The sequence below is a fragment of the Sus scrofa genome, chromosome 5 (genome assembly GCF_054392235.1).
Source record: "Sus scrofa isolate SSC_HxYL_T2T_F1_AM1 chromosome 5, Sscrofa_HxYL_maternal_Yorkshire_Landrace_v2.0, whole genome shotgun sequence".
NCBI lineage: Eukaryota > Metazoa > Chordata > Mammalia > Artiodactyla > Suidae > Sus > Sus scrofa.
In genome coordinates, this window is record NC_139387.1 from 38,601,716 (window position 1) to 38,621,830 (window position 20,115).

Here is a 20,115-nt window from a genome sequence, read left to right on the forward strand (position 1 = left end):
TGATGGGAAAACCAAGTACGACTGGTGCAAGCTTGACTTTTCCAGGGATGCAGCCCACTAGAAATGGGACAAAGACGAGCGTGTGTCCATCAGCCAACAGTGTGGGATGCATGTTTGCACAGCACAGTGTGGAGGGAGTAAAACAGGCTGTGGTTGGCAATTGGCATGTGGACTCGGTGTCCAGTCAGGAATGCAGGTGGATGTGAGGAATTCAGCATTCTGCCTGGGTCATTCTCTCTCTGAACCCTCAGCCCTGCCACCTGGACTTGCTCTGCACTCCTAAGCTGACCATGTTGACTTGAACCTCTGGCAGGAGAAAGGGGGAGAGACTAAGCAGTAGTGGCACAACCACCTCTGCAAGCTTGGGGGCCACTTAAGCCCATCTCCCCCATCCTTTCTTTTGACTGTTACATTTGTCCAACTTGCATCTGGGTCCTCTTTGGACCCTAAGATTTGTAGGATGGTGATGCAGCCAAGCCAGCTGTACTCCCTGCCCTTTATCCTGTGCAGGAGGTATCAAAACTGGTAAAAACATGGTAAAAACCATGGCTCAGGGGACCACCTCTGCATCCACCTCCATGTACATTTTATCAGTTGTCCTGTCACACAGGTTGAATTAGTTTATGTAGAACAAGCCATGAACACGTTAGTGTGGAAAAAATAGTATTATATAAAGCTTATAATATTAAACACTGTGAAAAAATACATATTTACAAAAGAAACTACAAAATACAACTATGTACAATAATATCTGTTACCTTTAAATTACATAAATTCTTAAAAATTCTCCAGATTAATAAATTATACATAGTATCAACAGAAATAGCTGGCACCTCTATAGGGCGTGAAGCAAGTTTTTGTTTTTGTTTTTAAATTACAAAGTGAATAGTTTTTATCCAGGAGATCTTCCGGTGCATTCTCAATGCCTTGAATAGCCCGCATCTGAAAGGAAGGACACCGGAATTAGAGGCTGTAGCAGGGTGAGTCATAGTTATTTGTTCTGTTTATGAAAATTACAAATGCAAAGACTATCAGAAACGACAGAACTTCATTATGGTTTAGATGAGACCATCCCCGTGGGGGTCAAGTCACTGTATTCAGAACCACAGGTTACTAGAATTGGAAAGGACTAGTGACTCTAGTCTATCTTCTGGTTTTACAGATGAGCCCTAGGCCCAGAGAGGTGCAGGAACTCAATCAGGGTTACACAGCTTGTGAATGCTGGTTAGTTCCAGAGCTAGGATCTGAATCCTAATTTTCAGATGCCTGAAGCTAACCATACTATTGTTAGCTTCTTTCAGGAGCACTCAAGATCACACTAAAAAAAGACTTTTAAACAAGTCAAACCAAGACAAAGAAACCTTCAAGACCAACCCCCCTCCCCAAGAGCTCCCTCCATCCTGGAGCTTCTTAAAGAATCTGACATGCAAAAACCTTAAGTTACTATACAGATAAATTAGGGGGTAATTATTTACATAACAAAAGGATTATCTGATTTACCAAGAACTTTAAATAGCAGCTCTCTCTTGTATGTGTGCTTCACAGATTATTAACTATTTAATATACGAGACAAGTGGGTGGGCATGTGTGGAGGAAGCAGAGAATTCATTAAATTGAAGAGCATTTAGAGATGGAGATAGGAGCTCCTATTGCGGCATAAACCCAACTAGTAACCATGAGGATTCGAGTTCGATCCTGGGCCTTGCTCAGTGGGTTGAGCATCTGGCATTGCTGTGAGCTGTGGTGTAGGTCAAAGATATGGCTCGGACCCTGAATTGCTGTGGCTGTGGCTGGCAGCTGCAACTCCAATTCAACCCCTAGCCTGGCAAATTCCATATGTCACACATGTTGCCCTAAAAAGCAAAAAAAAAAAAAAAAAGAAAGAAAGAAAGAAAGAAATGGAGATATAAGATAGCTCCAAAACAATGTCCAAAATGAGAAATCTATAATCTATAGATAAATATTTGAATTCGTGGCAAAACACTGAGACTTATGCTTACAGGCACCTGAGTGAGCCACCTTTAAGTGAACACTCCAGCCCTGGTCAAGCCTTCAGATGACTGTAGCACTGGCCAATGTCTTGACAGCAACCTCATGAGAGATCCTGGGCCAGAACCACTCAGCTCAACCCCTCCCAAATTCCTGACCTACAGAAATTGTGAATTAATAAATGTTGAGGTAAGCTGCTAAATTTAGGGGTAATTTGTTAGCTGGTAATAAATAACTAATACAATGTAACTTCAAATCTGCAGTTAGCCATGTGATAAATTAGATCTTGATGGTCCTGAGTGGGAAAAGGTGGACACATCATATGTCAAGTAATTCCTGTCCGAACAAAGTGATGCCTTATAAAGTTTATACATTTTTTTCCTACTGAATTTTTCTTTCCTTTTTTTTTGGTCTTTTTGCCTTTTCTAGGGCTGCTCCCGCCGCATGTGGAGGTTCCCAGGCTAGGGATCTAATCAGAGCTGTAGCTGCCGGCCTACACCAGAGTCACAGCAACACGAGATCCGAGCTGCATCTGCAACCTACACCACAGCTCACGGCAACGCCGGATCTTAACCCACTGAGTGAGGCCAGGGATCAAACCGGCAACCTTATACTTCCTAGTTGGATTCGTTAACCACTGAGCCACGATGAGAACTCCTCTACTGAATTTTTCATTTAAAAAAATGTTATATCCTTGTTCTAAAAAATTTTGAAAAAACATAATGAACTGGAAGAAAAACTATATATTATTTTACTGCTCAGAGAAATTTGTTTTACTATTGTAGTATATTTCTTTCTAGTCTTTCTTTTCCCCCATGTGTTGATTTTTTTTGTTTGTTTTACATTCTGCTTTCCTTATTTATGAGAATATTCATGCTGTTATAATATCTTCAAGAATATAATTCTTAATGACTGCATCCTCTTGTACTCAATGAGTGCACCATGGTGTACTTAGTCCTCACTGTTAAACATTTAGGTTTTTTATTAAAGTATAGTTGATTTATCTTTTTTTTTTCTTTGGTTGCACCTATGGCATGTGGAAGTTCCCAGGCCATGGACTGAACCCATGCCACAGCAATCACCTGAGCTACTGCAGTGACAACGCCAGATCCTTAACCCACTGCATCACAGGAGAACTCCACACCCAGACCTTTAACTATGAAAACTTTGTGCATAAAGCTTTGTCACTACTTAGGGTGGTGGTAGAAATACTGCATGACAAGAACATATTAAGGACCTTGATACATATGGCCAAGTTCTCCTCCAAAGGGGTTTTACAATTTGAACTCCCAGATGCTATTTCAAAGCCTTCGCTTAGCCGTGAGCCTTAGAAATGTTAAGCTTCATCCTGAATGGAGAGCATCCTGGGCCAGGCAGGAAGAGACACCACGTGAAGTCTATGCTCCAGTGTGGCCCCCCCCCCGCCCCCAACTTTTCCCCTCTTCCCTGATGCCACTCTGTGAAGGCCTTTCCCCCAAGTCTGTGGGTAGAGAAGAGATGTGTGGTACACAGTGGAAGAGCTGGAGGTTCTGCATCGTATCCAGATTAATCACATCTTGATAAATAAACTCATAGACGAGTGAAGTAAGCGCCTACCTCTGTGATACTCTGGATTCACATTTTCGTAGATTGGAAACAAAGGGTTTTCCTGTTCACTCCGTAGCTTCCTTGCTCTGAGAACATCTCTTACACACTGATGGAGGTACACATACTGACACTACAAAAAAAACACAAAACATGTCAGAGGAAGGCAAGTTCTCAAGCCAAAGAAAGAAGAGGAACTCTTATAAAACATTAACAGTAGTGGGATTCCATATTAGTTAGCAAGTTTCTTTTTCTTTCTTGTTTTTTTAGGGCCAAACCCATGGCATATGGAGGTTCCCAGGCTAGGGGTCAAATTGGAGCTGCAGCTGCTGGCCTACGCCACAGCCACAGCAATGCTGAATCTGAGCTACATCTGAGACCTGCACCACAGCTCACAGCAATGCCAGATCCTTAATCCACTGAGCAAGGCCAGAGATCAAACCCACATCCCCATGGATACTAGTCAGGTTGGTTAACCACTGAGCCATGACAGGAACTCCAGGTTAGCAGATTTCTTCATCATCCCTTTACCAATGGTCTCTAGTACATAGAAGAATGCATTTTACATAAACTGTCTCACTTGATCATTCTGACACTTTGTATAGTAGACACAATCACGCATATGAGTGGAGACTCAGCGAAGTCACACTGCTAAGGAGTGAGACTCTAGGATTTAATCCTGAGTGTGTGACCCCGATCCTTTTGTTTCCCCCGCTGCACCAGTTTTCTTAGGTGAATTCTAATTTCTTTGTATTATTGAATGAGAGAATAATTTCGCTGTGTACTCTGCTATTTCATTCCCCTTTTTGGGGGGCGGGTATGGTGAGGAAAAGGAGGTGTGTATAATAGACCCTACTGGACTTCTCCATCTCACTTCTCTGAGCATCTGTGTCTGAGTCATGGAAGAATCTCAAAGATGTTGGCTGGCTGCAGAAAACCAGAGGGTTACACTCTGGAGAGAGACCCACCTGTCAGCTCTTTGGGAACCACCTGCTTTTGAAATAGAAACAAATATAGAAGAGTCAGTGTTTTAGTGACCAAAGGACACCACAAAGACCTCCACTGGTAACAGAAGCTCATCCATAGGCATCACACCCCTTCCTTACTACCGACTGAGTGTCTAATAAAGAAATGAATGTCTGCTGAACCTTAGTGCCCGGGCTTGGGCTCCCTGAATGACAGCACTGCTCAGAGCCCAGGGAGACAAGAGATTGGGAGGAGAGTACACCACCAAGTAAGAGACCCTGGGCTCTGAGTCTGCCTCTGCTGGCCTAGATGGGCCTCTCAGTTTCCCCACCTATAAAACAAGAAGGCCAAGGCCTCTTCTACAGCTAACAACTTTTGACCATTAAAAATCTGTATTAGAGTTTGTGTTGCTCTTAATTAGATGGCTATTGAAAAACATTCCTGGAGCCTACGTTTAAGGTGATCCACATGTGGTCAGCTTTGGAGTTTTTTTTTGTTTGTTTGTTTGTTTTGCTTTTTAGGGCTGTACCCACGGCACATGGACACTCTCAGGCTAGGGGTCAAGTCAGAGCTACAGCTGCCAGTCTATGATGCCACAGCCACAACAACATGGGATCCAAGCCACGTCTGTGACCTACACCACAGCTCACAGCAACAATGGATCCTTAACTCACTGAACAAGGCCAGGGATCAAACCTGCGTCCTCATGAATACCAGTCGGATTCATTACTGCTGAGCCACAATAGGAACTCCTAGAGTATTTTCAAGGTTTGAGATATAAAGGGAGACTATAAAATCTTCCCTCACCAATGACCTTTAAAAGTGGATCTTTTTTAATGGGTTGGCACGAGGCATTGCCCCTGGCTGGCTGGTCTTCTACTCACAGGCCCTCATCATGTAGGTTTGGTATAATTAGATTAGATCAGGACATTTCAAAGAAACCAACCAACCCTAAGTGAGGCCTGTATTAATATTAATAACTATTCTCTGCATTTCTGCTCACAAAGCTAGCTCACTTGTTATGAGTGTTTTATGACACTCTGATCTTGAAAGTTCAAGGAGAGGGTACTCTCCTGAAAGTGGCTGTTAGTACAGGCAGTCATTTTTATCATCTTAAAAACAATCTACCGTACTATAGACTGACATGTCCCTGTTTTCCCCCGTCCAAAGCATAGTTCATAGTTTCCATTCTCCTGGGACATTAAATGAGTTTGGGACCTCAGAGTTTGGCTGTGAATGAGCGCCAGTACCTCTATGCTATGCCTTATTAATGAATTATTCAACCGCGATCCACCCTGGGCTTTGAAACCAGTTAATATTCATTAATTTGCCTTGTCGTAAATATAAATTCTTTTCCCAACAGAATACTCCTTTGAAAATGATTCCTATTAAATCCTTCAGACTGTTCATGTGCTTCCCACATTATTCTTCAGGAAAAGTAGACAAAATCTAACGTATAACTTCAGCTCATAAAAGATCACTTTTTTTCTCTGTCCAGCGAACTGGTGACGCCTCAGTTCCGTTCAGTTTCACCAGTAGCTATGGAATGAGATGATATTTATCAGATTGTACTTATAGCCTTTCATGGGGTCTGACTGAGTGCACAGTTTAGCAGAAGGGCAGGTATGTGAACGAATAACCATAAGGTGATAAGCACAGGATGGAGTTGTGCACAAAGCTTCATACAGGAGAAGAAGCCATCCAGTTCACTTTGGGGGCAGGGGTGTATCGAGCTAGAGAGAAAAGGGGACATTTGGGAAGAATTTGAGCAAAGAAATAGGACATTCCAAATGATGTAACATGAAAGTGCACATATGTTCTGGAAACAGCGAGCAGTCAAGTGTAGCTAAAATGGAGGGTCTGTGGGTCATGGGAAACGCCCAAGACAATCCCCCAAGTGGACACTGAGCCCTACAACATCCCACTGTTTCCTCCTTGTGGGGAGGAGATGAAATTGACAGATGGTAACTATTAGCTATTGTTCTTTAACCAGTTATTGTTCTGAGGGTCTTTCTAGAGTCAGGCTGCAAACATGCCCCAAGTCAAGCTAAGAGGAAGAGGGACACACTTGCCCATTCTGTCTCATACCTCTTTGTTTAGAAACTCCTGCTCTTTAATGTATTTATCAAAACCTATAAAGACTTGTGCCCCTTAGTCTCCCAAATAAGGCGGCATAAAGTTGAGGTTGACTCTCTGTGGACCCAGAAAAAAAATAATACAAGGGGTGAGAATGTCCCTCCTCCTTTGCTGGGACTGTCACCCACAGGGCTCAGCTATGGATGGCACCCTTCTGCACTCTCTCAGGACCCATTGAACCGTGCCAGCTCTGGAACCAGGGCATCGGAGACTGGAGAAGGAGAACACCTTCAGCAGAGCCTCAAAGCAAGACAGATAATACCATGACACTGTTTGGGATTGTGTTTGATTGATAGAGACAAAAAAAAAAAAAGAATAAGAAGAAGAAGAGAGAACATTTCTATCTTACTGCAACCTTTATTTCAGTGTGATCAAAAGAATCAGTGTTGATTCTGGCCCAGGAAGAGAAACCTTCCTTAATTTTGGCAGACCCTAAAACAGAGGGAGTGGCTGGTATTATGACATGAACCTGGGAATTAAGTTGGATCCAGGTTATGAAGAACTTCAACTTCATTTTAAAGCAATGAAGAGCTTCCCATGACTTTTATGCAGGGAGCTGACACAGCGAGAGCACTTCATTGGTGGTAGTGGTGATGAAGAATTGATAGGGCAGAAGCTAGAGGTAGGAGACCCACAAAGAGGCTACCACAGAAGCCCCCTGATGATTGACAAAGGGCTGATCAAGGGCAGTGGCAGTGGGCAAGAGACCAGAACCAAGAAAGATGTTGGGTAGAATGGACAGGGCTTAGTGATGCTGGAATGTGGGGACTGCAGGAACAGAGGTCAGATCCCCAGCCTGGGCAAACAGACAGAGGCAAGACAGATGGCAACACCATCACCTGAAACTGGAGGTAGCAAGAGCAGAAGTGCTTCTGTTGTTCATTTTTTAAAAGAAAGATTGGTTTTGAATTTGCGATGAGATGACGGCAAGGCTTCCTGGTGGAACTGTCTAGGAGGCAGGTACTTAGGTGAATGCCAGGAAAGGAGAATGAGATTCAGCAGATAGTGTGTACCTGGTTCCTGAAGCCCAGGAAAAATGATGATGGAAAGAAAGAAGAGTGGTGCCTTGAGGGCACACCCTTGGAACTCAAAGGCAGGCTGAGGAATATGAACCAGAGACTCATCGAAGAGGTTGGGGGAGAAGGAAAAGAGAACAGGGGAAAGAGGTGTTACATCCAGGAGGAGGACAGAGAGCTTTGGCTTGCTGTGCTGCCCTGCCCTGGAAGTTGGCCAGTGATGTTTACAGTAGGGGTGCCTGATTTTTGCCAAAATGCATCTCCAGAGTTCTGGGCAGCTGTAAGGAAGTGATACATGGCCCAAGAAGCTCCTGATGATGACTAGGAAGCCTTAACACACACACACACACACACACACACACACACACACACACACACACACACACACACACACACACACAGATTTATAATGTCATAATCTCCTCTTCTCCAAATTACAAATTAAATATGGTTTAAGTTTGTGGAAATGAAAATCAGTTAATAATGCAACACTGATGCTGACCTTTTAGCAGCTTAATTGTAGGATATTTCATTCATTTAATAGATGAAAAAAAGTCAATATTGAGCCTAGAGCAAAGGAAAACAAATCCCTACCCTCTAAGAAACTCACAGTCTTGTGGAGAAAGCTGAAGGAAAACAATTATGATACAGTGTGAAATAATTCTGCAACCCTCAATGATAGACTGGAGCTAGACAGCAGTCACCAGTGGCTGCTAAAACCACTAAGTGAAAGATGATAGAAAACGTTATAGTGGAGGTCATTGTCAGTTTCATCAGATTGGAAGGAGAGACAGACAGGAAGTGCTCACTGATGTGATGCAACAGGAAGTACTCAGCAGCACCCAAGAAACATATGGTGGTAAAAAGGAACCTGAATTTAATCAAACCTCTACATCTAATGACCTTCTGACAAAAATTATGGGAAATAGATGAGTACATTACCACCATGAAAAAGCAGTCAGCCACACTGCCAATGTGGGAAAAGCTATGGAACAAATGAACTGTTTTTTTTTGACAAATGGCATGGAAAACTAATCAGAGGGAGGGTTATTTATAGATTAAAAGAAGTGTAAAAGAGACTTCAACCAAATACAATGTATGGACTTTGGATTCTAATGCAAACCAAGTGTAAAATGTAGTTTTCAAGATAATTAGGGATATTTAAACGCTGACTAGATAGTGGATGATATTAAGGGATTATGATTAAATTTGTTAGGTGTGACCATGGTATTGTGGTTATCATTTTTAAGAGTCCTTAACTGTAAAATATATGCATAATCATAAAAATGTTATGAAATGTTATTAATATATTTAAAATATAAAAACATATATAGTATTATATATTTAAATATACAGTATTTAAGAATGAAGTGATGTGATAAGTAGGATTTGTTTTAAAATATTTCAGTGAGGTCATGGGGCAGGGGAATAGTGTATGTGGGATATAAATAGAAAAAGAACACAGAATACTGATAATTGTAGAAACTGAGATTTAGGTATGGAAATTCACTATACTATTTTCCCTAGTTTTGTGTATTTTTTAAAAAAATCCTGTAATAAAATATTTAAAATATAATGTAATAATTGTGATGAGAGTACTCAGCATCAGTGGTGATGACAGAGGATCCTGGGTTGGGGATACGGCCCACAGGAGGCAATGACCACAATATTTTCCCAAATGTGTTATAGTCTGTGAGGATCTGCAGGATATTAATATGTGCTGCACAAGAAGAGAATCCAGCTGTCAAAAAGTGGTTTGGGACACAGTGGGCTCAGCAAAGCTCAAGAGACCCTTTGCTGCAGGACATCTCCATTTTGTCCATATGGCTGCCTTTGCAAGTTTTCACATGTCCTGGCACAGTAAGAGGAAATACGGTAGCATGTAGAACTTTTTACCTTTTTGACCACAGACATTTTTTTTTTTGTCTTTTTAGGGTCGCACCTGAGGTATATGCAAGTTTCCAGGCTAGGGGTCAAATCAGAGCTGCAGCTGCCAGCCTACGCCACGGTCACAGCAACCTGGGATCTGAGCCATGTCTTTGAACTACACTACAGCTCATGGCAATGCCAGATCCTTAACCCACTGAGTGAGGCCAGGAATTGAACCCTCGTCCTCATGAACACCAGTCAGGTTCATTATTACTGAGCCATGATGGGAACTCCCCCCGCCCAGCGCGCTGACCTTTTTAATAGAGGACTTTGCAGAGTTGCTTGGAAAACACAAGGGCAAGAAAACTTGGGCCTGGTAAGGCAATTATGCAGGGGAGTGACAGGCATGGTCTGTGGGGGGACATAGATTGGACTCTGAGATGGTAGGGCAGGGACTAGGGGCTTAGGGCTTGCAATTCTCTAGAACAGACTTCAAGTCCCAGCTCAGCCACTTCATAACTATGCAAAGCACTTTAGCCTCTGAACTTCAGTTTTCTAGCCTGGAAATGAAAAATAATACTTATCTGTTTGCTCGTGAAAAATTAATGATATAACATGTTCAGAAATGCCCTGCAAATGTCAAAGGACTGTATAAATGGAAGCATTTAATCTTCGCAATTAATGTACACTCCTTGGTGTTCTACAGAGATGGGGATGCAGCTGGGGTGGGCTGAAGAAGAGATTAGAATCTGTTTCTTCTTTACTAATTGAAGTCCTTGTGCTCAACCACTAGCCTATCTTAAAATAATCTTCAAGATGAACTAGCTGGCCTTTCCCCAAGTTAATGCATTGATTTAGAAAATCCATCTTTTTTCCTCCCCATCTAAAGAAGGTGGGCAACCAGATCAGTAAAGATAAAGATGCACATCATCTCAAGGTCACTGAAATTTGTTTTAAAATAAGAAGTCCTAGAAAACATCTATATTCAATTCTCTTTCTCCACCTAATAAGTCATGGTTCTGTGCCCTTGTCAGATTAAAACCCTGGATATTTGCAGGGAGGGAAGCAGACAGGATGGTCTGTGTCCTTCAGCCGTAACTCTTACCTCGGTCTGGACCATGTGAACCCGGTGGAGTCTTAGGTCATGCACTGCTCCATAAATGTCCACAGAATCTTTGGAGTCTAATTGCTGGAGGATTCGGTCCAATGCAATAAAGGTTCCAGTCCTGCCCACACCAGCACTAGAAGAGAGAATGAAAGAAGACTGAGCCTTGTTTGTATTTATTTATTTATTTATTTATTTATTTATTTAATTAAATGGGCCTTTCTGGACTGCATCCAGAGATCAGCACAATCCTCTTCCTTCTAAGTTAGAGGAGGAGATAGGGATATTCTTTGCGCTCAGTGTGCTCTCTCAAAGACATATAATCTGAAAGAAATATAACCCGGGGCTCCAGTCTTCCATCCTTCCTCCTCCCTTCCCCCACCTCCCCCATTTCACCCCACCAGGGGTAAGGAGTGCTGTGCACGTGCTGTGTATCATGTGCATGCTTTTTATACTCTTCCTACATTCATGTAAATCTATACACAATCTATGCATTTACTGTGTTTCCAAAACTTACTAAAATGGTAACATGTTTTATGTATCCTTTGGCCAACTTTCCTACCCAATATTGTGTTTCTGAGATTTATCTACATTGTTACATGTAGATCTAATTTCTTTTATATAGAGTTCATCAACCACTGCTCATGCATTCCCTACTGATAGACAGTGAGATCATTTTTCGTTTTTCGCTATTACAAATTGTGTTGCAGTGACCATCACGGTGCACCTGTGTGGGAATTTCTCGAGGGCTGATATCTAGAAGCAGAACTGTTGGGTCATAGTTTAGGAACACCTTCAGCTTCACCAAGGATTGTCAAATTGCGCCCTAAAGGGGTCACATAACCTGAGGATTTCTGATGTACATATTTAAAAGATAAAGAACAGTTTTCCAGTGGTACTGGGTGAAAATGTGTGCCATTCTTCAGAAAGCAGGAAGCTCTTGAGTGCTTCACGTTCCTATTAAAAGCATCAGGGTTCCAATGACATATAAAAGTAGGGCTCCTAAGGTGCTGGGCTGATTGGAAGAAAATGAGCACATCTGACATTTCTCTAACTGTAGCAATTCCCTGCTCTTTATTTATTAGTGCCATTCCGTTAGGGCTATCAAAGTGTTGCTGCTAACATTAATTAGCTAAACACAGGCTCCTCAGGGAGAAAGGTGTGGGGGGTGGCAGGCAGAGAATGAGATGAGGGGGGTACACTTGTTAGGGTGATTTTATGGACGTAGAGATGGAAGAAAAGTAAAGAGAGAACAGAAATATAAGAGCAAAACTGGGTTGCCAGAGACGGCAAGTGCTACTCGACCTGGAGGGACGTTTACAACAGGCATCTTCGAGGCTGGTTGGCTGGTTAGAATTTAAACAGGTGGAGGACAAAGAGAGGCCATTCCAAGCAAGAAGAATCACAAGAGGCAAGGATAAGCAGGAGTGATCTCCTCCATAGCTAGAGGGGGAGGAGAGTTTCTGTAAATTTGCATTGAGGTGTGAGCTGGCGCCGGACTATCGGGGACCTGGGAGTCACATGAGGACTTTGCATTTAGTATCGCAGGGAGAGAAGGATGGAGAGTTTGAGGGCCAGAGAGAGGTTGGCAGTGAAGAGTGTGCAAGAGGGTGAGGTTGGGGAGGAGGGGATGGAAGAGAGCGGAAGAACACCCTCTGGGCCGAAGCAGGATGATTGGCCCTAACAAATCCTCCATCCCGCGCCCCCTATTCCTCTGGCCTAGGGCTTTTTTAAGGCTCCCGGCTAGCATTTTGGCTTTCACGTGGCCAGGTACCTGCAGTGCACCACGGTGGGCCCGGCCCCCGGGGTCCTGTTGATGTAGTCCCTGACGGTGCGCACAAACTGGATCAGGGACTGGGTGGTCTCCGGGACGCCGTGGTCTGGCCACACCGTGTAGTGAAAGTGGCGGATGAGTCTGTGCGCATCCAGCTGCTCCTCCTGTAAAAGCAAAGTTGGTAATAAGACCAAGAGCCCTGACCAAACCTGCACAGGTGACAGCCATGCCCAGGTGGGGAGTCCCAGGTTCTGAAAGCACAGGAGAGGAAGGCAGCGGAAATGGGATTCACAGCTGTAGGGCACTTCCCAAGCTGTGTCATTAAATGAGGTCGAAGGAACGTACGCTGCATATCCTAAATTCCCGGATGGTCCACTCTGGCAGCACAGACTCCGAGAGCATCTGCAGGATGAGGTCCCCGTAGTAAAGGGAATCCTGGTCCGCCGGCCAGTAATGGTCACACTTTACCTAGAGGAAGACGGGCAGAAAAAAAGTGAGTCCGGAAAGGTGCCTCCTCCACGAACCTGGACTTTCCCTGCTGGACATGTCTCCCCGAGTTGGAATCCAGGGTCAGCTGCTGAAGCAGTTTGACCATTGGCTTTGCATGAACTTCTTGTGGCCAAGGTCGAAGCTGGGCCAAGTGAAGGAAAAATACTGTACAAGGAGCAAAGCCCCCATCCTCTGGGTTCGTTTTCTTTTCAGGCTCAGAGTTCTCTGGCTTGAGATTTTGCTGATTTCCTTAGCATTTTGCCCAGGAGCACATAAACCATGTCTTAACAATTTCGCTATCTCTCTCTCTCTCTCTTTTTTAAAGAAAGATCTAGCTGTGCAGAGGAAAGCATTGTCTCCCTGACCCTTTTTTGTTGTTGTTTATATTTTAACATCACTGTCCTAAACTGAAGCCAGCCCTGGATGCCAGGTGATCTTTGAGAAGTCAGAACATTTAACTAAGCTTACATTTCCAGGTGGAGACAGGTGAAAGAGGATTATGACCATATAATTATTGAGCCCAGATACTGGGCACTTCATGTAATCTCTCTTTTAATCCTTAAAGTAACCATGTAAAGAAGAGGATTTTAAATGCCATCACAAGAGGTTTGCGTCCAGACAACTACTTTACTGTGTGTGTGCAGACCCGGCCTAAAATTCACCTTTAATTTTTTTAAAGGGCCGCTCCTGAGGCATATGGAGATTCCCAGGCTAGGGGTCTAATCAGAGCTACAGCTGCCAGCCAGATCTGAGCTGCGTCTGTGACCTACACCACAGCTCACGGCAAAGCCGGGTTGTTAACCTGTTAAGCGAGGCCAGGGATCGAACCTGCAACCTCATGGTTCCTAGTTGGATTCATTTGCAATGCACCACAATGGGAACTCCTAAAATTCACTTCTTATACTTTTCTGAAAGCAGTGGTGGAGCCAGGGACTCTGGCCATGTGTCTCTTCTCCCCACACAAGGGAGGATGGAGCGGACAAAAGGCCAGGTAGTCTTTCTGAGCGTCACAGGCACTTTTGAGAATCCCAGTCGTCCAATGGAAACATCTTTGACTGAAACTTCAGACCCAGAATCAGAAGTGGGTGTCACCCGAGTTGACTATAGAGCCTTTTATAATCTAGTAGTTTAATTCATGACCAGTAGTCTCATATGATGCCTACTTGGCTTTTCTGGGCTTTGCCTATGATAGGGTTGCAGAGTAGAATTCCATCTAACTTTTGGCAGGAAGCAAAGCTGGGATGTCAGGAAGCCTGTTGTTACTCACTCGGCCCTTCTCCACGCACTGGGTCACCATGACAATGTTGTGGACATTCTGTTCCCACGCCATTTTCCAGAAGTCATCCTTGGTGCCGGGAAGAGGTCCCTGAGTAGCAATGTATTCTCTCCTGAAGTTGTTGCCCTGTGATGAATTTACAATATGAAGAGTCAGCAACAATGGGCCTCTTCAGAACTCTACACAAAGGCTTAGCTCTATGGATTAGATGATATGTGAGTCTTTGCCAGGCCCTTGACTTGGGAAAAAGATACTAACACAAGTGTCAAGGTTTGGGAGCAGGAAGGACAAAGGCCAGAACACTGAACCATTGTTAAGAGCCAAGGTTTTTTATTAGGCTGGGTTTATTCTTATAGACCATGGAGGTCTCAGGCAATAATTTAGAAAATAATTCACCCTCAATTAGGTGTGTGTGTGTTTGTGAATATATACATGTGTGTGTGTGTGTGTGTGTGTGTGTGTATGGACTGTGTGAGAAATTGCTGCAGATTAGGCTCTTTCCCTCTTTAACATACAAGATTTTTAGTCATTTTGGATAATTGATTTGGGATGTTGGCAAGAGATGCCATGCAAGGAAAACTTAAGGGAAGAAAAGCCACTGTTTATTGAGCATCTACCCTATAACATGCCGTGAGTCAGGACTTTCACAGATCTTATTTAACCATAACCACAACTCTGCGAGCTAGGATATCTTCACCCACTCATCCTGCGTTCCAGCAATATAGAATTATTTGCAGATTCCAGTCGAAGCTCTTTCTCTCCTTGCCTCTCCTCAGGGCGTCTACACTGTATCACCTCTGCCACCCCCATGCCACCCTGCCCACCCAAACACTGTTTCTCCTCTGGCTGATCCTTATTTATCCTCCAAGTCTCAGCATGTTGCCTGCTCTGCTGAGCTTGCCTTTATTTTCTCTCTGCTAGAGGATGTTCTCCTCCCAGAAGCTTCTGAGCAACCTCTAGCCTCTTGCTGCTCAGAGAGTGGTCCTCAGATCATCAGCCGGGGGATCCTCCAGGAGCCTATTAGAAATACAGAATCCCAGGTCCCACCCCAGCCCTGCTGATTAGAAGCTGCATTTTAAGGAGACCTGTAGATGATGTGGATGTATGTTGATGCTGGAGAAGCACTGCTCTAGCCTGTTTCTCAGGGTATCGCTTGTCATATCTTGATGCGCCAGCTCTGTCGAGAGTTCCTTAAGGATCAGGATTCCATCCAACCCTGTCCCTCTACACAGCCCAGTGTCTCACTTACAGCTACTCTTCAATGTACAGTGTTTCTTCTTTTTAATTTTTTTTATTGTGTTTTTGTCTTTTTAGGTCTGCACCCGCAGCATATGGAGGTTCCCAGGCTGGGGGTCTAATTGGAGCTACAGCTGCCAGCCTATGCCACAGCCACAGCAACGCCAGATCCGAGCCGCATCTTTGACCTACACCACAGCTCATGGCAATGCCGGATCCTTAACCCACTGAGCGAGGCCAGGGATCAAACCCGCAACCTCATGGTTCCTAGTCGGATTCATTTCTGCTGTGCCACGATGGTAAACAGTAAAAATCCTTTTTCTTTTTTTTTTGTAAAAGGAAATGGAGAACCAAAGAGGTGATATAACTTGCCTAAATCCCAGAGTCAGCAAGGGGCAGAGATGGGATTCAAACCAAGTCTGACTGACCTTAACGTTCTTTTCACTGTAGGTGCTGTGGGAAGCTGGCGAGATGCTAGCCAGGATCCGAGCCCAAAGGTCTGACACAATCTTTGAGTTGTGTCTATGGTTTTCAAAAATCCACATAACTTTGCGTCAGCTTCCCTAGTGAGGCAGCCTTAGCAGTGGAGGTTCAGCCTCCTCAGGGAGCTCTAATCTTGACTAAGGGCTGCAGAGAGAAAATAACTTTTGAAAATGCCTCCTGGGCTTATTATAATCCTATGTGACTATAGCCATTGTGAAAAACGGGCCTTGGCAGTGATTGAATTGGACAGCCTGCCTTTTACGGCAGTCAGACATGGTCTTCCAAAACCAATATGTTTCCCAGCCTGAGGACAAGGGAAGCACATTGGAGAAGAGGTGCCATCAGCATAGCAACCCATCAAGGTTCCATCCCAGTGCCTGTGGCCCCAGGGTGCACTTACAGGGATGTAGCTGGCATTGATGTAGTCAGAGCACGGGTCGTCATCCACATTGGACAGCTTCACTCGAGAAGCATCATCTGGAAGGAAGTTTATTGAGAGAAATTTGTCAGCAAGTCTGGGGGTGGTTTTCCTACTGTTTATAGAATGCTTGGCCTTAGCTCTGACCCCCACAAAAGCCCCACAAGAGAGGTATTCTCATCTCCCGTTTGCAGATGAGGCTCAGACAGGATAACTAACTTGCCTCTGGTTGCATAGGTGGCCCAGAAACACACAAAAGCCTAATGCTCCCTGAAGCCCCCTCTCTGATTTCCTAACACTATACCATTTCCCTGATGGACTGGCCAGCTCCCTTTCACTGTTGGAATGCATACAATCCAGAAAAACTACCTTCTGTTGTTTCACCTAATTGTACACACACACACACACACCCCACATAAAAATTGCTAGAGACTTTTAAGTAAACCCAGGTTGGCCCTTTACTGTTAACCCTGTTACCACTCTTAGGCCCCCAAGGAGAAGCCGTAGGACCACATGGTGAAATGTCAACAGCATAAAAGGCTTCTCATAGCCCAAATTTCAGCTGGTTGAGACCCTTCTGGAGGGAAGGACAATAACATGCAAGTTCGTTCTTTCTTTCTTTCTTCCTTCCTCTCTTTCTTTCTTTTTTTTTTTTTTTTAATTTTTTAGGGCCGCATATGGAAGTTCCTGGGCTAGGGGTCAAATCACAGCTCCAGAGGCCAGCCACAGCCACAGCCATGTGGGATCCAAGCTACATCTGTGACCTATACCACAGCTCACGACGACACTGGATCCTTAACCCACTGAACAAGGTCAGGGGTCAAACCTACATCCGTATGGTTCCTAGTCAGGTTTGTTAACACTGAGCCATGAAGGGAACTCCAAATCATTTCTTTTTAAAGACATTCAGAGCTTCAGATCTCCCATATCCAGCTATATCATATTTCTTTAGCCCCATTTTACTCCTGGAAAAGGGAAGAAATGGCTAGTGGAAGATAGTATTACAAATTTCAGCACAAAACTCACAGGGCAATATATTGTTGTATCGATTTTTCCCTCTATTCTCTGGCAAGAGTGCGATGTCACATGGTTGGTTTCGACCCACATCTTTTAAGTCCTATGAGGTCAAAAATAAGTTTGTAGGAGAATGGGAAATAGAATAAGGCAAATCATACATCTTCGATACATAGTCACATAAGAATATGCAACACTAGCTACTGTTTATGGAATGTCTTATATGCTTCATGCCTAAGCTCTGACCCCACAACAGCCCCACAGGAAGTATCCATCTCTTTTATACAGATGAGGCTCCTTGTGCTCCAGGTCACCCAGGTGGCAAAGCTGGGCACTGAATCCAAAGCCTGGGTACTTTTCACCAAACCACATTGTCTCTCAGTCAAGCAAAAGGTCATGTTAGATGACTGACAGACTGCGTTTGCATTTGAAGTTGAATTCTTTCTTACCACCTGATCTAGGTAGCACTTTGTTGTGCTCTTCTGGAGACCAAACTGGCCTCTGAGACTAGGTGGGATATTGTGCAGGGAATGGATTCAGGCATAAAGAGATGCTCAGCTCAGACTCCAAGTGTCATCCTAGCTCTTAAGCCCAATCAGCTGGTGATTCCACAGTGAAGGCGGGGAGGAAAATTCTGCTAAGGATCGGGGGTGTCAGAGCATCACCGTGTCTGAGTTGTACCTCGTATTCCTTGGATAGAAGGTAGTTGGAGTCGGCCTGCAGCTTCATGAAGTGCCCTTCAAACTGATTTACTTTTATTGGGCTATAGTTAAAAATAAATAGAAAGAAAAGATTACTGAAGCAAAGGGAAGATGCTGTACCCAGCCCCAGTTACATTTCAAAAGTGGGTAATAGAGTAATTAATGAATTCTCTCTCTTACCAAGAAGTTTTCCGGTTACTGTGAAGGGAAGGCAGAAGAAGAAAGATCTTGTTAGCAAACCTCATCTAATGCAGTCAATTCATCTTTCAATACATGAAGTGAAGGAAATCGTGGTGCTCACCCTTTTTGGCCCAGGTTCAAGTGGACAGACAGTGGTCGATCTCGGCGAATGCTCAGGCGGGCAGAGGGCCTTTCTCGACCATGGCTGAAACATGGAGGGGGAGGATTTATATTCTGGTTATGAACTAATTTAAACACATTTCTCCATTTATGGTAAGGCTGTGCATGTTTGTGCAAATGTGGATTTTTCAGTATTCATGTACGTTCACACTCAGCCAACATCCCTTTGAGGGAGGGAAAAGGGAGGAAGAACATAAAGAAGAAATAGATTTTTCCCACTCAAAAACAGATCTCTGCAATAGCTGAAGATCTGTCTTCTGGTTTTTGGCTACAGGTCATAATCACTTCCCACACTCTCAATAAAACTTTCTTTAAAAAAAAAAAAAAAAAAAAAAAAAAAACCACAGTAAACCTTAGATGCAAGACATAACTTCGAGAGAAAGGATGATGTGCCAAAGAAAATTTCCTAAGAGAAGAGGGCATGGCACTGGGGCCACATGCTTTAGTTCTTTTTGGTCTCTCTCTCTTTTTTTTTTTTTTGGCCGCACCTGAAGTCCCAGGCCAGGGACTGAACCTCGCCACAGTGGTGACCCAAGCCACTGCGGTGACAACCCCAGAGCCTTAACTGGCTGAGCCATCAGAGAACTCCATTTTTGGTCCCTTCTTTAGTTAGCATGGCAGATATAAACCACTAAATGGAGATATCAACCATGCTTTTCAGAATGTTTCAGAAAAGCATTTGTGCTTTTCTGATATACAATCTGCAGACATCTCTGTCTTTGAGGTAACTGAACCACACACAGGATTTTTTTTTCTATGCAAAAGGAGCTATTTCACATTCAAATGAGGCTACAGATGGCCCTCAGTCATTCGATTAGGGCAAGACTCAGCAGCGGTGTATAGAGAGGCTGAAAAAAGCCAGTCATAGTTTTAGTGTTTGACTCTTATTTTTCTTGAGAAGCAAAGGAGATTTAACCTGGAGAAATTAAGTGGTTTTTCCCTTCTTACTTTTCAGGCTGAAGAGCATTTATTTTCAGGTATATCTTTAAAGTTATGGACCCAGTCACCAAAAGGATCTTTGTACTCACTTGACTTTCTGTCTGCAGATGAATAAGGCAACCACAGCCACCAGCATGCCAATCAAGAAGAGACCAGCACTCACACCTTCAATAACTCCAAACAAAGGCTCTAAAATAATCCAGATGGAAACAACAAACCCATCAGTGGGAAAATCAGTGTTAGCCAGTAAGGAGTTCCCATTGTGGTTTGGTGGTAGCACACTGGACTAGTATCCATGAAGACACAGGTTTGACCCCTGGCCCCTGCCATGAGCTGTGGTGTAGGTCGCAGATGCGGCTCTGATCCAGTGTTGCTGTGGCTGTGGCATAGGCTGGCAGCTGCAGCTCCAATTCAACCCCTGGCCTGGGAACCTCCATATGCCACAAGTGCAGCCCTAAAAAGGAAAAAAAAGGAAGAAGAACCAATAAGTTACTGAAACCCTACCTCCCTAGGAACGTTATTACAGAGGAATTCAAATGATGCCCACATTAAGGCATGTGTTATCTAAAGGCTAGGGCGGAGTTCCCGTTGCGGCGCAGTGGTTAACGAATCCGACTAGGAACCATGAGGTTGCGGGTTTGGTCTCTGCCCTTGCTCAGTGGGTTAACGATCCGGCCTTGCCATGAGCTGTGGTGTAGGTTGCAGATGCGGCTCGGATCTGGCGTTGCTGTGGCTCTAGCGTAGGCCCTGGGCTACAGCT

General features: G+C 44.0%; 1 protein-coding gene across 4 annotated transcripts in view; it reads right to left on the reverse strand.

Annotated features, from left to right (window-relative positions):
- Positions 1 to 650: 650 nt before the first annotated feature.
- Positions 651 to 20,115, reverse strand: part of PTPRB (protein tyrosine phosphatase receptor type B) — a 124,232-nt gene continuing 104,767 nt past the window's right edge. For all 4 annotated transcript variants that reach the window (XM_021091988.2, XM_021091987.2, XM_001926867.8 and 1 more), the window contains 12 exons: positions 19,445 to 19,544; positions 18,358 to 18,441; positions 18,237 to 18,254; positions 18,037 to 18,118; positions 17,368 to 17,458; positions 16,324 to 16,400; positions 14,196 to 14,330; positions 12,785 to 12,907; positions 12,440 to 12,603; positions 10,666 to 10,801; positions 3,586 to 3,706; positions 651 to 942 (listed from right to left, as the gene is read on the reverse strand). In XM_021091988.2, coding sequence (XP_020947647.2) covers positions 920 to 942; positions 3,586 to 3,706; positions 10,666 to 10,801; positions 12,440 to 12,603; positions 12,785 to 12,907; positions 14,196 to 14,330; positions 16,324 to 16,400; positions 17,368 to 17,458; positions 18,037 to 18,118; positions 18,237 to 18,254; positions 18,358 to 18,441; positions 19,445 to 19,544 — 1,154 coding nt within the window. In that variant the 3' untranslated portion in view covers positions 651 to 919. The remainder of the gene's footprint in view (positions 943 to 3,585; positions 3,707 to 10,665; positions 10,802 to 12,439; positions 12,604 to 12,784; positions 12,908 to 14,195; positions 14,331 to 16,323; positions 16,401 to 17,367; positions 17,459 to 18,036; positions 18,119 to 18,236; positions 18,255 to 18,357; positions 18,442 to 19,444; positions 19,545 to 20,115) is intronic.